The 18,130-nt window shown below is 41.6% G+C and overlaps 1 protein-coding gene across 4 annotated transcripts in view; it reads left to right on the forward strand.

The window, feature by feature from the left end:
- Positions 1 to 18,130, forward strand: part of mettl8 (methyltransferase 8, methylcytidine) — a 65,909-nt gene that overhangs the window by 29,943 nt on the left and 17,836 nt on the right. For all 4 annotated transcript variants that reach the window (XM_070875651.1, XM_070875655.1, XM_070875654.1 and 1 more), the window contains exons 6-7: positions 5,085 to 5,145; positions 5,577 to 5,719. In XM_070875651.1, the coding sequence (XP_070731752.1) occupies positions 5,085 to 5,145; positions 5,577 to 5,719 (204 nt within the window). The remainder of the gene's footprint in view (positions 1 to 5,084; positions 5,146 to 5,576; positions 5,720 to 18,130) is intronic.

An 18,130-nucleotide genomic window follows, 5' to 3' on the forward strand; every position in this document is an offset into this window, starting at 1 on the left:
TGTTAGGGAAATTGATGGGATTGAAGGCTGATAAATCCCCAGGGCCTGATAGTCTGCATCCCAGAGTACTTAAGGAAGTGGCCCTAGAAATAATGGATGCATTGGTGGTCATTTCCCAACATTCTATAAACTCTGAATCAGTTCCTATGGATTGGAGGGTAGCTAATGTAACCCCACTTTTTAAAAAAGGAGGGAGAGAGAAAACAGGGAATTATAGACCGACATCGGTAGTTGGGAAAATGTTGGAATCAATTATTAAAGATGTAACAGCAGCGCATTTGAAAAGCAGTGACAGGATCGGTCCAAGTCAGCATGGATTTATGAAAGGGAAATCATGCTTGACAAATCTTCTAGAATTTTGGGGGGATGTAACTAGTAGAGTGGACAAGGGAGAACCAGTGCATGTGATGTATTTGGACTTTCAAAAGGTTTTTGACAAGGTCCACACAAGAGATTAGTGTGCAAAATTAAAGCACTTGGTGTTGGGGATAATGTAGTGACGTGGATAGAGAACTGGTTGGCAGACAGGAAGCAAAGAGTAGGAATAAACGGGTCCTTTTCAGAATGGCGGGCAGTGACTAGTAGGGTACCGCATGGTTCAGTGCTGGGACCCCAGCTATTTACAATATACATTAATGATTTAGACGAAGGAATTGAATGTAATATTTCCAAATTTGCAGATAACACTAAGCTGGGTGTCAGTATGAGCTGTGAGGAGGATGCTAAGAGGCTGCAGGGTGACTTGGACAGGTTAGGTGAGTGGGCAAATGCATGGCAGATGCAGTGTAATGTAAATAAATGTGAGGTTATCCACTTTGGAGGCAAAAACAGGAAGGCAGAATATTATCTGAATCGTGACAGATTAGGAAAAGGGGAGGTGCAACGAAACCTGGGTGTCATGGTACATCAGTCATTGAAAGTTGGCATGCAGGTACAGCAGGCGGTGAAGAAGGCAAATGGCATGTTGGCCTTCATAGCGAGAGGATTTGAGTATAGGAGCAGGGAGATCTTACTGCAGTTGTACAGGGCCTTGGTGAGGCCATACCTTGACTATTGTGTACAATTTTGGTCTCCTAATCTGAGGAAGGACATTCTTGCTATTGAGAGAGTGCAGGGAAAGTTCACCAGACTGATTCCCGGGATGGCAGGACTGACACATGAAGAAAGACTGGATTGACTAGGCTTATAATCACTGGAATTTAGAGGAATGAGAGGGGATCTCATAGGAACATATAAAATTCTGACAGGATTAGACAGGTTAGATGTAGGAAGAATGTTCCTGATGTTGGGGAAGTCCAGAACCAGGGGTCACAGTCTAAAGATAAGGGGTAAGCCATTTAGGATCGAGATGAGGAGAAACTTCTTCACTAGAATTGTGAACCGGTGGAATTCTCTACCAGTGAAAGTTGTTGACGCCAGTTCGTTAGATATATTCAAAAGGGAGTTAGATGTGGCCCTTAAGGCTACAGGGATCAAGGGGTATGGAGAGAAAGCAGGAATGGGGTACTGACGTTGCAGATCAGCCATGATCATGTTCAATGGTGGTGCAAGCTCGAAGGGCCGAAATGGCCTACTCCTGCACCTATTTTCTATGTTTCTATGGCCCCAAGTTTCCACATGAATTGCTCCTGATTTTTAGGAGCAACTGGTGTAGAACGGAGTATCTTAGAAATCGGAATTCTCCACATTTAGTTTTCTGCAGTTCTAGTCAGGTAGAACAGTTTCACTTTGGAACAGAATTTTTTTTTCAAAAGGCGGCGTGTCCGGCCACTGACGCCTGATTTGAAAGTTTCCACAGTGAAAACGTACTCCAAACTAACTTAGAATGGAGCAAGTGAAGATTTTTGTACGCTTGAAAAAACCTTGTCTACACTTTAAAAAAATCAGGCGCAGGTTACAAATTAGGCGTAGGGAACGAGGTGGGGGGGGGGGGGGAAGGGAAGTCATTAAATTCTACAATCAATCCTTAGTTATACTTATACAAATATTATACAAATAAATCCAACCTGAATAAAAATTTATAAGCAAAGAAAAGATTAAATAAACCATGTTCCTACCTGTGTGAAAGTGCTTCAGGCAGGCCTTTCAGGCAGCGGTGTGGCGTCAGTGTCTCAACGACAGCGGCAGCAAGCAGCCTTCGAGCTGAACTGCAGTGCTTGAGGCAGGGGTGTGGCGTCAGTGTCTCTCGATGGCAGGGGCAGGCAGCAAGCAGCCTTCGAGCTGAGCTACGGTGCTTGAGGCAGGCCTTCATTCCCCGCGAAGATGCAGCACCCGGACGGACTTGAGGCCATTTGGCTATGGGGTTGCAGCGGCGTCAGTGGCTGGTCGGGAGCAGCGGCAGCCTTCGAGCTGTGAGGGGGACTGACTGAGGCCATTTGGACAGGGAGAGGCAGCCACATCGACATCTTTATATTTAAATTTGCAGAATGGGTGCACCACATATTATGCAATGGTTTGCTTCCTCATGCAAAAAATTCTTTGTTCTTGGTGGAAGTTGATCCATTGCAAAGTTGAATTGGCACTTTTATTTCTCCAAACACACAGTCCTTAATTTGCAGGCACCAGTTCTGCAAGTTTAGCAGTGAAAAGCTGAACTCACTGATTTCAGCAGGTGATTTATTCAGCAATGCTGCTAAAAGCACTCCCTCACACACAGAAATATCAATAAAATTAAAATACAAGCCTTTGCAGGGGTCCAAGAAACAAATCTTCACTTTTTCTGCAGCACTTTTAAAAATGGCCGAGTGCCAATGTTTACTTCAAATTGCGCGTGCGCGAACGCTCCAACGCGCACGCGCAGGGTTGCCGGCACCAAGAAGCCTCATTTAAATTGTACCCGCCCCCTCCTACTTACAAAATCGGCGCGAGTGGTAGGCTCCGCCCCGTGCGCCGCGCCAAGCAGACATCGAGCTCCAAGGAGCTCGAGAATACCGCATTTTTTTTCAGGCGCCGTTTTCGCCGCAAAAAACAGGCGCCCAGCTCTGAGGTGCGCCTTTTTCGCCGCGTGTGGAAACTTGGGGCCTATGTGTCACAATTGCTTCTGCATTCTCTCAAGTTCTCTTTGAAGTAAGATAAAACATGATAAATATATTTTTTAATCCCATAAGAAGAAATAGGAAAAATCATGTATAGCAGATCAGAGTTAAACTCCCCATTTACTATTAGATGATGAAATATACAAAAAAGAAAAATCTCATCACCAAATAATTGAATATCATCAAAATGTTACCGACGAGTCTCTAATTTTATTACATTTCTCAAAGTAATACAAGGTTGGTGTAATATCATTGTACCCATGATATACAAATTCCAGCTGTCATACTTCTGATGCCAAAAATAAATCACACCTATATACATGTATATATAAAAGACCAATACAAGTGTCAATTGTCCTATACGACGAATTTCTATGCACTGATAACAGGCCCGTATCATTTGGTGTTGCATGCATAAAGTAAACCTAATGGGGGTGATAAGAAAACAAGTTTTCATCAACGTGCATTTTGGTATTTGCTTATCCCCATTATCTTTAGATGTACAGTAAACTCTGATGCTTTCACAGGAGAAGATGTGTTGAATTTAAACAAGAGATTAAATTTTACAAGATGGATTTCCAGGGATAAAATATTTGAATATTCGTGTATTCTGGTTGTTGAATGTATAAATATTTATTTTGTATTTTCCTTCCACATATTAAGCACTATATCCTAGCAGACAGTGCCTTACTAATAGACTTCTGTCAATTGCTGTGTTTGAAGGCAGTAAAAGATTTTGCTTTCTGAATTTTTACAATCTCCCTTTGGGAAAGTGCCTTGCAGTATAGGAGATCCGCATGTGTGGAAACACAGGCCTGAACCTGCATTCTTCAATCCATGGTGTAGTGCATTGGCCCCGTTCAGGGTGTACCACTTTATTCGTTTAATTGTACAATTGCAATCCATGTACCTGTTTCCAATCTATGTACCTGTCTTAAAAATAATCCTGGGTCATTTTAACATCTACAATTGGATGGTACTTATTTAGTTTCCTTTGCTGAATGATGTATGGCTTCAACATAAAGCTTCTGATGTTTTTGTTTGTTTACAGCACTGAATTTCTGAAAAGGCAGTAAGATTATTTTGTGTTTAATATGTTCACATTATAAGCACTTTTTCATGGTTGACATTTACTAGCTAAGGAGAAACGGTTTTAGCCTAAATCACAGGAGGATTATAACCTTTAATCAATCATAAGATACATTTTATTAAAAAAATAAGTAGCACAAAAACAAGAGTGGCTTTACAGTATATTAAATTTAATTTATTATGAAGTCTGCTCCTTGTTCAGCAAGAAGAATAACTGGGGATACCTCACTTTAACAAAATATAATGTTATGTGGTTTGTTTCTTGAGCACTGGATTGTTATGCAGTGAGATCAAACCTTCAAATTTAAAAGAATAAACCAAGCTTCCTGGTTTGTGCATACTTGTCGCTGAACAGATTTTAATGCTGCATATACAGGAGTTAATGCAGTAAATCAGGACAGATATATTGAAAGAGATCTGAACATTGCATCAGGGAATTTAGTTAAAGGATTAATAGGGCAGACTGCGTAAATGAGTTAGTACTCCTTCTCCAGCAGAAATGGTACTTCTCCGTCATCTCCTTGTTCTTGTACCTGACCAAACAATCTGTAAATTATTTTTGCTCCTTCCTTCCCTTCTCACTGATCTCTTTTGGGGTAACTATCATCCTCTTCTAAGAGAACAGGTGGATAACTTGTTTCCCAGGTCTTTACCAAGTTGCTGTATGGCCAGCCTCTATGAGCTATGCAGGGCGACTCTTCTTCCATGGCCACTTGGTATCTCCCACGCTGACATAGCTGCAATCAGTAACTGGCCATGTGGGGAAGTGTGGATGCAATCGAACATCATGGTGACCTGGAATTTTATGCCTTTTAAAACTATACATTGCATTTTTTTTCTCTGTTCATTGGCTTAATGAGTATACCTTAAATTTAAAAAAGGATTATTAGATTGTTCAGCATTTAGCTGAAAATTCAAGGAAATGAAAAGATTTGATACTGTTCTCTCTATTTACTGCAGAGATCCCAGTACATTCCTTTATTGTTGTGACTTCTCAGCACGTGCAGTAAAGCTGGTGAAGGTATACATCTGATTATGTTTTACTTCATTTCCTTTTATATAAACTGCTTAAATGTACTCATTTGCTTTTACTTGTAAACAATAATTATAGCTAATCAAATATACTGGAATTTTAGACCAACATTATTTGGGTCATGGCTAGAGATGAATTATATTGATTAATTTTTAAAATTAAGTAAATCACTATGATTTGTGTTGATTTTAAAAAGGGAAATGGATGGGAAAGTCTAAATCAAGTGAAAAACAGTTTAATTAATTTGTATGTTTGGAGCCATACAAAAGGTACAATTTGTTTGCATTATATGGATTCTAATTGTAGTATCTACATTTTGGTAACTAAATATAGACTTGATAAATAACAAGCAATGAAATATGACTAATTAACTGTTATAGCCATACTCTTTATCCATCTTATTCTTCATTACTTTGTAGTCTCACCCTTCGTACAATGCATCCCAATGTTATGCCTTTGTTCATGATCTGTGTGATGAAGCAGGCACCACATACCCGTTTCCAGATGAAAGCATTGATGTCATTCTTCTTGTGTTTGTGCTTTCTTCTATTCACCCAGAGAGGTAGGTAAAGGTGAAGGGCCATAACCAATATTTTCAGTTCACTTATCATTTGAGTTTATTTCTATTCAAAACTAGGTCGGAATCTGAATGCTACATCACACTTTAGAAGTCAATTTCATTTTGCAACAAACATTTGTTTCAAAAAGAGAATACTTAGGAAAAATGCCTTAGATTAGAATTTTTTTTTAAAGCTATTTATTCTATCATACATTTGCACATTTGTTTGCAACCTGGTACAGAATCTATAAAAATATCTTTAAATATTTTTCCAACAAAGCATGAAAAGGTAATGATTTTGGTGTGTGTTATATAGGATGATGTGTGACAGCAGTTGAAATATGTGACTTGGACAAAAGCCAGAATGAGAACAAAGCCTGGGCATTGGAGAGTATTTTAGTAGATTTAAAATGAAACTATAAATTACCAAAATCATTTTTAGCATAATAAATCTGAGTGCTATTTTTATGCACCACTTTCTGTCGATTCTTGAGGAAACCTGCAGCTCATATTACGTGGCCATCCATAGTAAAATTGTAGTATTTATCTTTTTCCCTAACCAGAAATCAAATACAGAAGTATAATAAATAATACTTTATCAATATAATAAAACCAATGAGATCACAAAGGTCAATTAAAGGTGCAAAGAAATGGCTTTTAAAATTGAAAACCTTAGTAATCAATCTAATGTAAATGTCATTCCTGACATCAAATTTACATGGCATTCACTTCTGTGCTTTGAGAACGGTATCTATCTAAAGGTGCTATTGGATTTCAAATTAATCAGTGATTTTTCCATACCACATGGTTGGATCCGAGTAGCAGACATGCCTCTTTCATTTAAAAGATTGCTTTTATCTGGTCATTGTAGAGCTATTGCTCGTACTGGTAGCAATGGCCAGGCAAAAGAAAAATTTAAGAAGGCAGCTAGCACGCCCACAAAATCTCCTGCCATAGTTACAAAGCCTTTGTCTGCCATAGGCTCCTTCTGGTTTATAAATGTACGTCAACAACAAAATAACAGTCTCACTATTTATGTTCAGCTTCTGCAGTTAATGCAGCCATAGTTACTAGTTTCTTTTTATTGTCATATTTATTTGAACAGCAGAAAGCGACAATAAGTGTGATCTTTCATTAATCATATTTCAATTGTGAAGCAGTTCTCAAGATGAACTATTCGGCAGTTATATTGTTGTAAAACTTAAGTCTCCCTTTTTACAATGATACTGAGATTTTGATGATGCTCATTTACAAGGATTTGCAAACTCAACACATGGTAATGAGTATATTGATCGTGATTTTAAAAAAGATCATATGCAGGATGTCGCTATGTAAGATTTTTATAAATGAATGGAAGTCTATTAAAATAATACTGATTTGGGGGGGGGGGGGGAAGAATAATATCAATAAATGGAATAAATTGCATTGTATTTTTACTCAGCCTAAACTTATCTGAAAAGAACAATGCCTTTAACTTGACTCTTAAGCAGATAAAATAGCAAATATCAAACCCAGGTGCAATAGATCAAATTATGGGTGATTGGGAATGTAATACTAATAATTGAGGAGTTCACATGTTGTCAGAAGTCATAGGAGCAAAGCTCTTGTATTATCTGAAACTTCTGATTAAGTAAAGCTTTATGCTACCATATAAGTATTTTGTAATGTGTACCATGTTCTCAAAAAAATTAAGTGCACTAATGATAGTTAAAAATAGCACTGAAATTGCATTGATTAAAGACTTTGGCATTTGAATTATGCTTGGTGGTGGTACTGATCAATTGCTTTTTAGGGAGTGATGTTTAACCTTCCTTTCTGGAGTTCTTGCTGCCTCTCCAGATATTCTATGTTTGAATTAGTAAATGATGAAAGATTTGATGATATTAAATGGCTGTGAAAAGCCTATTAAGGTTCTCTCCATATTTTGTAAGTTTTTTGCTTTGTCAGTTTTTTCCTGCTTCACGCAAGATGGCATAAGAGGAGGGCTCGGCAAAATACACCCCACGGGCCACATCCGACCCGCCAAGTCATTCTGTCCGGTCTGCTGGATCGGACAGAAATAGAACATGAGCCGGAGCTCGAGCTACACATTCACTTCTCGTGGGTCAGAGACTGACCCGGACTGCAGCCAGGGAAAAGCACGCTAAAATACTTAATTCAATTCATCAATTCGGAAAAACATAGAAACATAGAAAATAGGTGCAGGAGTAGGCCATTCAGCCCTTCTAGCCTGCACCGCCATTCAATGAGTTCATGGCTGAACATGCAACTTCAGTACCCCCTTCCTGCTTTCTCGCCATACCCCTTGATCCCCCGAGTAGTAAGGACTTCATCTAACTCCCTTTTGAATATATTTCGTGAATTGGCCTCAACTACTTTCTGTGGCAGAGAATTCCACAGGTTCACCACTCTCTGGGTGAAGAAGTTTCTCCTCATCTCAGTCCTAAATGGCTTACCCCTTATCCTTAGACTGTGACCCCTGGTTCTGGACTTCCCCAACATTGGGAACATTCTTCCTGCATCTAACCTGTCTAAACCCGTCAGAATTTTAAACGTTTCTATGAGGTCCCCTCTCATTCTTCTGAACTCCAGTGAATACAAGCCCAGTTGATCCAGTCTTTCTTGATATGTCAGTCCCACCATCCTGGGAATCAGTCTGGTGAACCTTCGCTGCACTCCCTCAATAGCAAGAATGTCCTTCCTCAAGTTAGGAGACCAAAACTGTACACAATACTCCAAGGCCCTGTACAACTGTAGCAACACCTCCCTGCCCCTGTACTCAAATCCCCTCGCTATGAAGGCCAACATGCCATTTGCTTTCTTAACCGCCTGCTGTACCTGCATGCCAACCTTCAATGACTGATGCACCATGACACCCAGGTCTCGTTGCACCTCCCCTTTTCCTAATCTGTCACCATTCAGATAATAGTCTGTCTCTCTGTTTTTACCACCAAAGTGGATAACCTCACATTTATCCACATTATACTTCATCTGCCATGCATTTGCCCACTCACCTAACCTATCCAAGTCACTCTGCAGCCTCATAGCATCCTCCTCGCAGCTCACACTGCCACCCAACTTAGTGTCATCCGCAAATTTGGAGATACTACATTTAATCCCCACGTCTAAATCATTAATGTACAATGTAAACAGCTGGGGCCCCAGCACAGAACCTTGCGGTACCCCACTAGTCACTGCCTGCCATTCTGAAAAGTACCCATTTACTCCTACTCTTTGCTTCCTGTCTGACAACCAGTTCTCAATCCACGTCAGCACACTACCCCCAATCCCATGTGCTTTAACTTTGCACATTAATCTCTTGTGTGGGACCTTGTCAAAAGCCTTCTGAAAGTCCAAATATACCACATCAACTGGTTCTCCTTTGTCCACTCTACTGGAAACATCCTCAAAAAATTCCAGAAGATTTGTCAAGCATGATTTCCCTTTCACAAATCCATGCTGACTTGGACCTATCATGTCACCATTTTACAAATGCGCTGCTATGACATCCTTAATAATTGATTCCATCATTTTACCCACTACTGAGGTCAGGCTGACCGGTCTATAATTCCCTGTTTTCTCTCTCCCTCCTTTTTTAAAAAGTGGGGTTACAATGGCTACCCTCCACTCGATAGGAACTGATCCAGAGTCAATGGAATGTTGGAAAATGACTGTCAGTGCATCCGCTATTTCCAAGGCCACCTCCTTAAGTACTCTGGGATGCAGTCCATCAGGCCCTGGGGATTTATCGGCCTTCAATCCTATCAATTTCCCCAACATAATTTCTCCCCGGCCCAATCTTAAAAGGATCCGTTCTGCGATTCTGAGCCCCAATGGTGGATGTCTGTACCCAGAATGCACTGCATACTGGACTATGACCTATCATTTTAGAGTCGAGTCATGGCTGCTCATCTCCTTGACTCTTTTACCATAGAAATCACGACTGCATCTTTCATCTCCCTGGGTACCGAGCAGAGTATGACGTCAGGGGCGTGGGTTCTTATCGCCTTCTTAGACACGGGAATGCATCCCGGAGCACAAGGTCTCCAGGTAATGCCACACGATTATCGATACTGCTCATATCGATACCCTTAAACTGCAATGTGTTTAGTCTGCCATCATTTTTGTGGTCAATATTGTTTCTGGCATAATGGGGGGGCTCTTCATTTCAATCTTGCTGTAGCTGTGGAACTGATATATGGATTTATTTCTGCTCGTTGGGTCAGTGTTCATGCTATTGGAACTTCTGTTGAGTCTGGACCGTGCTGGAACTGATAAAGGGTTTTGCACACTATCATTTCAAGAATAGCCTCGTACAAAGGTAGCCTTGAAATCAGATAGCAAAATAAGGAACAATGGATACCTGCATGGGATACTGGAAATACCATGGCAAACGGCCAACTGCACAATCAAACATTGTATGTTTTCAAAGACGGTGCAAATGTAGCTGGTTGGTTTCAAAAGCTCTTAATCAGGGATGGCCAAATCTTTGGGCTGGAGAGCCACTGAACAGTACTGCGATCTCTTCCAGCGGCAGCTGCTGATGAGCAGCCTGTGCTTGGTCGTGATTGGTGCGCGACTACGCACCTTAGGGGGAATATTGGTGTGCGGCTCTCAACAGCTCACCAAAACTTGTTAAGTGGCCCTCCAGTCCAAATAATTGCCAACCTCTGTGCTATGGTCTTTGCAGTCTGGACTGTGAATAGAGCAGGAAATGCGCTCCTGCAGAGTAGTTGCTTTTTTCAGTTCCTCTCTCTTGTTAATCACTGTCTAAGTCATCCTTGGTGAGTGTCTCTGGATGATGCTTTCTTGAGTTGTTAGTGAAATTGGATGCGTTGTGAACTCTTGCTTGCAGGATAGCCCTGCCTCCATCCCCTTCTTCGAGCATATCTACAAAAAGAAGTTGATGTTGGGAGTGCCCATGTTTTGTTACCAATTAGGCTAGACGATTAACAGCACTTACTGCCTGCATTGCTGTTCTGCCATTGCTAGCCATGCTAAAGGTATCACTATTGTAAAATTTAGAATATGGTGCTATCTGGAGCACTGGAGAGGAAGTTCTGATTGCATTTCTTCTTTACTTGGTTACTTGCAACCTTTGGGGGTTCTATTTCATAGATCATTCCCTCCTCAACACCGCAACCATGCACATCTGGGGTGCTCTGCTTTCAACTGCCGGTTGCACCATTTTTATTAAAGCCAGGTTACTTACCCCTTGAGGTTAAAACAAATAGTGCAAGGGGTTCACTATACGGTAAACATGGTATACCAATAAAGTGTGATTAGTATCATCGTTGCTGCTGCAGTGCTATTTGAATGAGCTATTACTCTTGCATTAGAGGAAGCCACAGCCAAAACAAATCGGGTCTTTCAATTCGGCCCATCATCCCTTTTGTCTCCCTAATCTCTCCTGTTTTCCATCCTGTCACGGACCTTCCCTTTTGTTCTTTCTTCCCCTCCCCTTTCAGTGCTTAAGAATGTGCTCTTTTTGTACATTCGGCAGTTCTGACGAAGGGTCATCGACTCGGAATGATAACTCAATCGTTCTCTCCACAGGTGCTGCCTGATCTGCTGGGATTTCCACCATTCTCTGTTTTGATTTCAGATTCCAGCATCTGCAGTATTTTGCTTTTGTTCAAATAGGGTATTAGGTTTTATTAACAGGACTGTTCAATATAAAGCAATGCCCCTTTTGTCCTTGTACAAGGCCTTGGTTAGACCATTTTTAGAATACGGCATCCAGTTCTGGACCCTTCATATGGTGGATGATATAAAGACTTTGGAGAGGTTCAGAGGTGGGCGACAAGAATGATTCCCAGCTTAAACAACCATAATTACTCAGATTGGCTTAGAAAGATGGATCTATTCACTTAAAAGATGCATAGACTACGGGGTGATTTGATAGAGGTCTATAAAATAGTTAAAGAGCGAGATTGTGTTCCGACTGAGAGATTATTTCAATTTGATAGATTGGGGAAGACCAGGGGTCATACATATGTTACACAAGGGCAGGGCTAGGTTGGATGATAGGCAGTCCTTCTTAAGTAATACACCGATGGAACAAGTTTCTGGCTTGTGCAGTGAGTGCTGACCCTCTGCATATCTTAAAAAGGGAGCTCACCCTATGCCTAGTTTGGGTGAAGATCTCCGCTTATAAAAGGTTAGTGAAATGCCAGGTAATATAACTATGGTCAATATGACCTCCTGAACTATTTTTAATCACCTAAGGGGGTCGAAGAGGAATTTTCCAGATTTGTTTCCCTAATTGGCCATGCGTTTTTTTTTCTCCCAGGAGAATAGATTGCTGCTGTTGGGGAGGCGGTGTTTAATTCTGATGCGTCTGTGGGACAGGCTTGATGAACCCGATGGTCTTTTCTTGCCCATAATTTTTTGTTCATAATTTATGATATAATTTCATAGACAGGGTACTCGGAATGAGTGATCATAGCATGATTGAATTTCAAATTCAGATGGAGGGTGAGAAAGTTGGATCTCTAACCAGCATACTAAGCTTAAATAAAGGAGACTACGAAGGTATGAGGGCACAGTTGGGTAAAGTGGACTGGGAAAATAGATTAAAGTGTAAGAGGGTTGATGAACAGTGGTGTACATTTAAAGGAGATATTTCACAACTCTCAAGAGGAGGAAAGGGTGTTAGAGAAAAGATAGCCATCCGTGGCTAACTAAAGAAATAAAGGACGGCATCCAATTAAAATCAAAGGCATACAAAGTGGCCAAAACTACTGGGAGGACAGAAAACTGGGAAGCTTTTAAAAGCCAACGAAGAACGACTAAAAAAAAATGATTATGAAAGGGAAGATAGACTATGAAAGTAAACTAGCACAAAATATAAAAACAGATAGCAAGAGTTTCTATAGGTATATAAAAAGGAAAAGAGTGGCTAAAGTAAATGTTGGTCCCTTAGAGGACGAGACCGGGGAACTAGTAATGGGGAACATGGAGATGGCAGAAACTCTGAACAAATATTTTGTATCAGTCTTTACGGTAGAGAACACTAACAATATTCCAACAGTGGATGGCGGGGTGGGGGGAGGAACTTAACACAATCACAATCACTAAGGAGGTGGTACTCAGTAAGATAATGGGACTAAAGGCAGATAAATCCCCTGGAGCTGATGGCTTGCATCCTCGAGTTTTAAGAGAAGTAGCGACAGGGATAGTGGATGCATTGTTGTAATTTACCAAAATTCCCTGGATTCTGGGGAGGTCCCAGCAGATTGAAAAACTGCAAATATAATGCCCCTATTTAAAAAAGGAGGCAGACAAAAAGCAGGAAACTATAGACCAGTTAGCCTAACATCTGTGGTTGGGAAAATGTTACAGTCCATTATTAAAGACGCGGTAGCAGGACATTTGGAAAAGCAAAATTCGGTCAGGCAGAGTGAGCATGGATTTATGAAGGGGAAGTCATGTTTGACAAATTTTCTGGAGTTCTTTGAGGATGTAACGAACAGGGTGGATAAAGAGGAACCAGTGGATGTGTATTTGGACTTCCAGAAGGCATTTGACAAGGTGCCACATAAAAGGTTACTGCACAAGATAAAATTTCACGGGGTTGGGAGTAATATATTAGCATGGATAGAGGATTGGCTAACTAACAGAAAACAGAGAGTCGGGATAAATGGTTCATTCTCTGGTTGGCAACCAGTAACTAGTGGGGTGCCGCAGGGATCAGTGCTGGGACCCCAACTATTTACAATCTATATTAACAACTTGGATGAAGGGACTGAGTGTAACGTAGCCAAGTTTGTTGATGATACAAAGATGGGAGGAAAAGCAATGTGTGAGGAGGACACAAAAAATCTGCAAAAGGATATAGACAGGCTAAATGAGTGGGCAAAAATTTGGCAGATGGAGTATAATATTGGAAAGTGTGAGGTCATGCACTTTGGCAGGAAAAAAATCAAAGTGCAAGTTATTATTTAAGTGGAGAAAGATTGCAAAGTCCCGCAGTACAGCGGGACCTGGGGATACTTGTGCATGAAACACAAAATGATAGTATACAGGTACAGCAAGTGATCAGGAAGGGCAGTGGTATCTTGACCTTTATTGCAAAGGGGATGGAGTATAAAAGCAGGGAAGTCTAGCTACAGCTATACAAGGTATTGGTGAGGCCACACCTGGAATACGGCATGCAGTTTTGGTTTCCATATTTCCGAAAGGATATACTTGCTTTGGAGGCAGTTCAGAGAAGGTTCACTAGGTTGATTCTGGGGATGAGGGGGTTGACTTATGAGGAAAAGTTGAGTAAGTTGGGCCCCTACTCATTGGAGTTCAGAAGAATGAGAGGTGATCTTATCGAAACATATAAGTTTATGAGGGGGCTTGACAAGGTGGATGCAGAGAGGATGTTTCCACTGATGGAGGAGACTAGAACTAGAGGGCATCATGTTTGAATAAGGGGCCGCCCATTTAAGACAGAGATGAGGAGGAATTTCTTCTCTCAGAGGGTTGTAAGACAGAAATAGACAGTTTCTTGAGCGATACAGGGTTAGCAATCTTGTAGTGCGAGGCCCCTAGGAGAAGAGTGACCATTATATGGTAGAATTCTTTATTAAGATTGAGAGTGACACAGTTAATTCAGAAACTAGGGTCCTAAACTTAAGGAAAGCTAACATTGATGGCATGAGGTGTGAATTGGCTAGAATAGACTGGCAAATGATACTTAAAGGGTTGCCTGTGGATAGGCAATGGCAAACATTTAAAGATCACATGGATGAACTACAGTTGTACATTCCTGTCTGGAGTAAAAGTAAAACAGGGAAGGTGGCTTAACCATATCTAACAAGGGAAATTAAGAATAGTGTTGGATCCAAGGAAGAGGCATATAAATTGGCCAGAAAAAGTAGCAAACCTGAGGACTGGGAGAAATTTAGAATTCAGCAGAGGAGGACAAAGGGTTTAATTAGGAGGAGGAAAATAGAGTATGAGAGGAAGCTTGCCAGGAACATAAAAACTGACTGCAAAAGCTTCTTTAGATATGTGAAAACAAATGTAGGTCCCTTGCAGTCGGACTCAGGTGAATTAATAATGGGGAACGAAGAAATGGCAGACCAATTGAACAAATACTTTGGAGACACAAATGACCTTCCAGATGTACTAGGGGACCGAGGGCCTAGTGAGAAGGGGGAACTGAAGGATATCCTTATTAGGCGGGAAATTGTGTTGGGGAAATCGATGGGATTGAAGACCGATAAATCCCCAGGGCCTGATTATCTGCATCCCAGAGTACTTAAGGAAGTGGCCCTAGAAATAGTGGATGCATTGGTAATCATTTTCCAACAGTCTATCGACTCTGGATCAGTTCCTATGGACTGGAGAACATAAACATAAGAACATAAGAATTAGGAACAGGAGTAGGCCATCTAGCCCCTCGAGCCTGCTCCACCATTCAATAAGATCATGGCTGATCTGGCCGTGGACTCAGCTCCACTTACCCGCCCGCTCCCCATAACCCTTAATTCCCTTATTGGTTAAAAATCTATCTATCTGTGACTTGAATACATTCAATGAGCTAGCCTCAACTGCTTCCTTGGCCAGAGAATTCCACAGATTCACAACCCTCTGGGAGAAGAAATTCCTTCTCAACTCGGTTTTAAATTGGCTCCCCCGTATTTTGAGGCTGTGCCCCCTAGTTCTAGTCTCCCCGACCAGTGGAAACAACCTCTCTGCCTCTATCTTGTCTATCCCTTTCATTATTTTAAATGTTTCTATAAGATCACCCCTCATCCTTCTGAACTCCAACGAGTAAAGACCCAGTCTACTCAATCTATCATCATAAGGTAACCACCTCATCTCCGGAATCAGCCTAGTGAATCGTCTCTGTACCCCCTCCAAAGCCAGTATATCCTTCCTTAAGTAAGGTGACCAAAACTGCACGCAGTACTCCAGGTGCGGCCTCACCAATACCTTATACAGTTGCAGCAGGACCTCCCTGCTTTTGTACTCCATCCCTCTCGCAATGAAGGCCAACATTCCATTCGCCTTCCTGATTACCTGCTGCACCTGCAAACTAACTTTTTGAGATTCATGCACAAGGACCCCAGGTCCCTCTGCACCTCAGCATGTTGTAATTTCTCCCCATTCAAATAATTTACTGTTTTTTTTCCCAAGGTGGATGACCTCACACTTTCCGACATTGTATTCCATCTGCCAAACCTTAGCCCATTTGCTTAACCTATCAGGAGGGTAGCTAATGTAACACCACTTTTTAAAAAAGGAGGGAGAGAGAAAACGGGTAATTATAGACCGGTTAGCCTGACATCAGTAGTGGGGAAAATGTTGGAATCTATTATTAAGGATAAAATAGCAGCGCATTTGGAAAGCGGTGACAGGATCGGTCCAAGTCAGCATGGATTTATGAAAGGGAAATCATGCTTGACCAATCTTGTGGAATTTTTTGAGGATGTAACTAGTAGAGTGGACAAGGGAGAACCAGTGGATGTGGTGTATTTAGACTTTCAAAAGGTCTTTGACAATGTACCACATAAGAGATTGATGTACAAGATCAAGGCACATGGTATTGGGGGTAATGCACTGACATGGATAGAGAATTGGTTGGCAGGCAGGAAGCAGAGAGTTGTGATAAACGGGTCCTTTTCGGAATGGGAGGCAGTAACTAGTGGAGTACCGCAGGGCTCAGTGCTGGGACCCCAGCTCTTCACAATATACATTAATGATTTGGATGAATTGAGGGTAATATCTCCAAGTTTGCAGATGACACTAAACTGGGTGGCAGTGTGAGCTGTGAGGAGGATGCTGAGAGGCTGCAGGGTGATTTGGACAGGTTGGGAGAGTGGGCAAATGCATGGCAGATGCAGTATAATGTGGATAAATGTGAGGTTATCCAGTTTGGTGGCAAAAACACAAAGGCAGAATATTATCTGAATGGCGGCAGATTAGGAAAAGGGGAGGTGCAACGAGACCTGGGTGTCATGGTTCATCAGTCATTGAAAGTTGGCATGCAGGTACAGCAGGCGGTGAAGAAGGCAAATGGCATGTTGGCCTTCATAGCTGGGGGATTTGAGTATAGGAGCTGGGAGGTCTTACTGCAATTGTACAGGGCCTTGGTGAGGCCTCACCTGGAATATTATGTCCAGTTTGGTCTCCTAATCTGAGGAAGGACGTTCTTGCTATTGAGGGAGTGCCGCGAAGGTTCACCAGACTGATTCCAGGGATGGCTGGACTGACATATGAGGAAGAGACTGGATCAACTGGGCCTTTATACACTGGAGTTTAGAAGGATGAGAGGGGATCTCATAGAAACGTATAAGATTCTGACGGTACGGGACAGGTTAGATGCGGAAAGAATGTTCCCGATGTTGGGGAAGTCCAGAACCAGGGGAACATAGTCTTAGGATAATGGGTAGACCATTTAGGACTGAGATGAGGAGAAACTTCTTCACTTAGAGAGTTGTTAATTCCCTGCCGCAGAGAGTTGTTGATGCCAGTTCATTGGATGTATTCAAGAGGGAGTTAGATACGGCCCTTACGGCTAAGGGGATCAAGGGGTATGGAAAGAAAGCAGGAAAGAAATACTGAGGTGAATGATCAGCCATGATCTTATTGAATGGCGGTGCAGGCTTGAAGGGCCGAATGGCCTACTCCTGCACCTATTTTCTATGTTTCTATGGGGAGCGGGCGGGGAAGTGGAGCTGAGTCCATGATCAGCTCAGCCATGATCTTATTGAATGTCAGAGCAGGCTCGAGGGGCCGTATAGCCTACTCCTGTTCCTATTTCTTATGTTCTTATTTAATTTACAACCCCACAGAGAATCGATCAGCATTAAGTTTTTGTGCTAGATATTCTCTCATATTCAGTACTGCTTGTTACTTCTGCAATCGGACTTCGCCGTCCTTTTATGAAATGCATCCTTTTCCGCCCAATGATAACCGTTAGCATAACCCAGAGATTATAAAAAGAGAACCTCTATTCCATATACCAGCTACTGAAATATTGCACGTGCATCTCCTCTCTTTATGGAAGGCAAGCTGGAAAGCACTTTACAAAGATGAAACAGCTTTGAACCATCAACTAGTTTATTTACATAAAATACAGGAATGAACAGTATGCAGTTTTCACAGGAAGAACAATTAATTTTCCTCCTCAGTTCAGGAAACAAATAAAGATGCAATTTATTAATTCTTTGAAAATTGGTTCACCACCTGCAGCTAAGCTTTTGAAGAAAAGCTGGAGCAGACTTTTAAAACATACACCACTTCATGCTGCTGTTGCAAGAACACAGATCATCCTCTGTGTCTGAGAGAGTGTTCCTTTGTCGACTGTCCCTGCCCCCAACCCTTTTTAAGTTGCTGAGATGGGAGCTTGGTCCACCAGCTGTCAATCACAATTACTGCCCTGAGATGAATGGCTGTCTTTTTTCATGTGTGAGT

The sequence above is a fragment of the Pristiophorus japonicus genome, chromosome 3 (genome assembly GCF_044704955.1).
Source record: "Pristiophorus japonicus isolate sPriJap1 chromosome 3, sPriJap1.hap1, whole genome shotgun sequence".
NCBI lineage: Eukaryota > Metazoa > Chordata > Chondrichthyes > Pristiophoridae > Pristiophorus > Pristiophorus japonicus.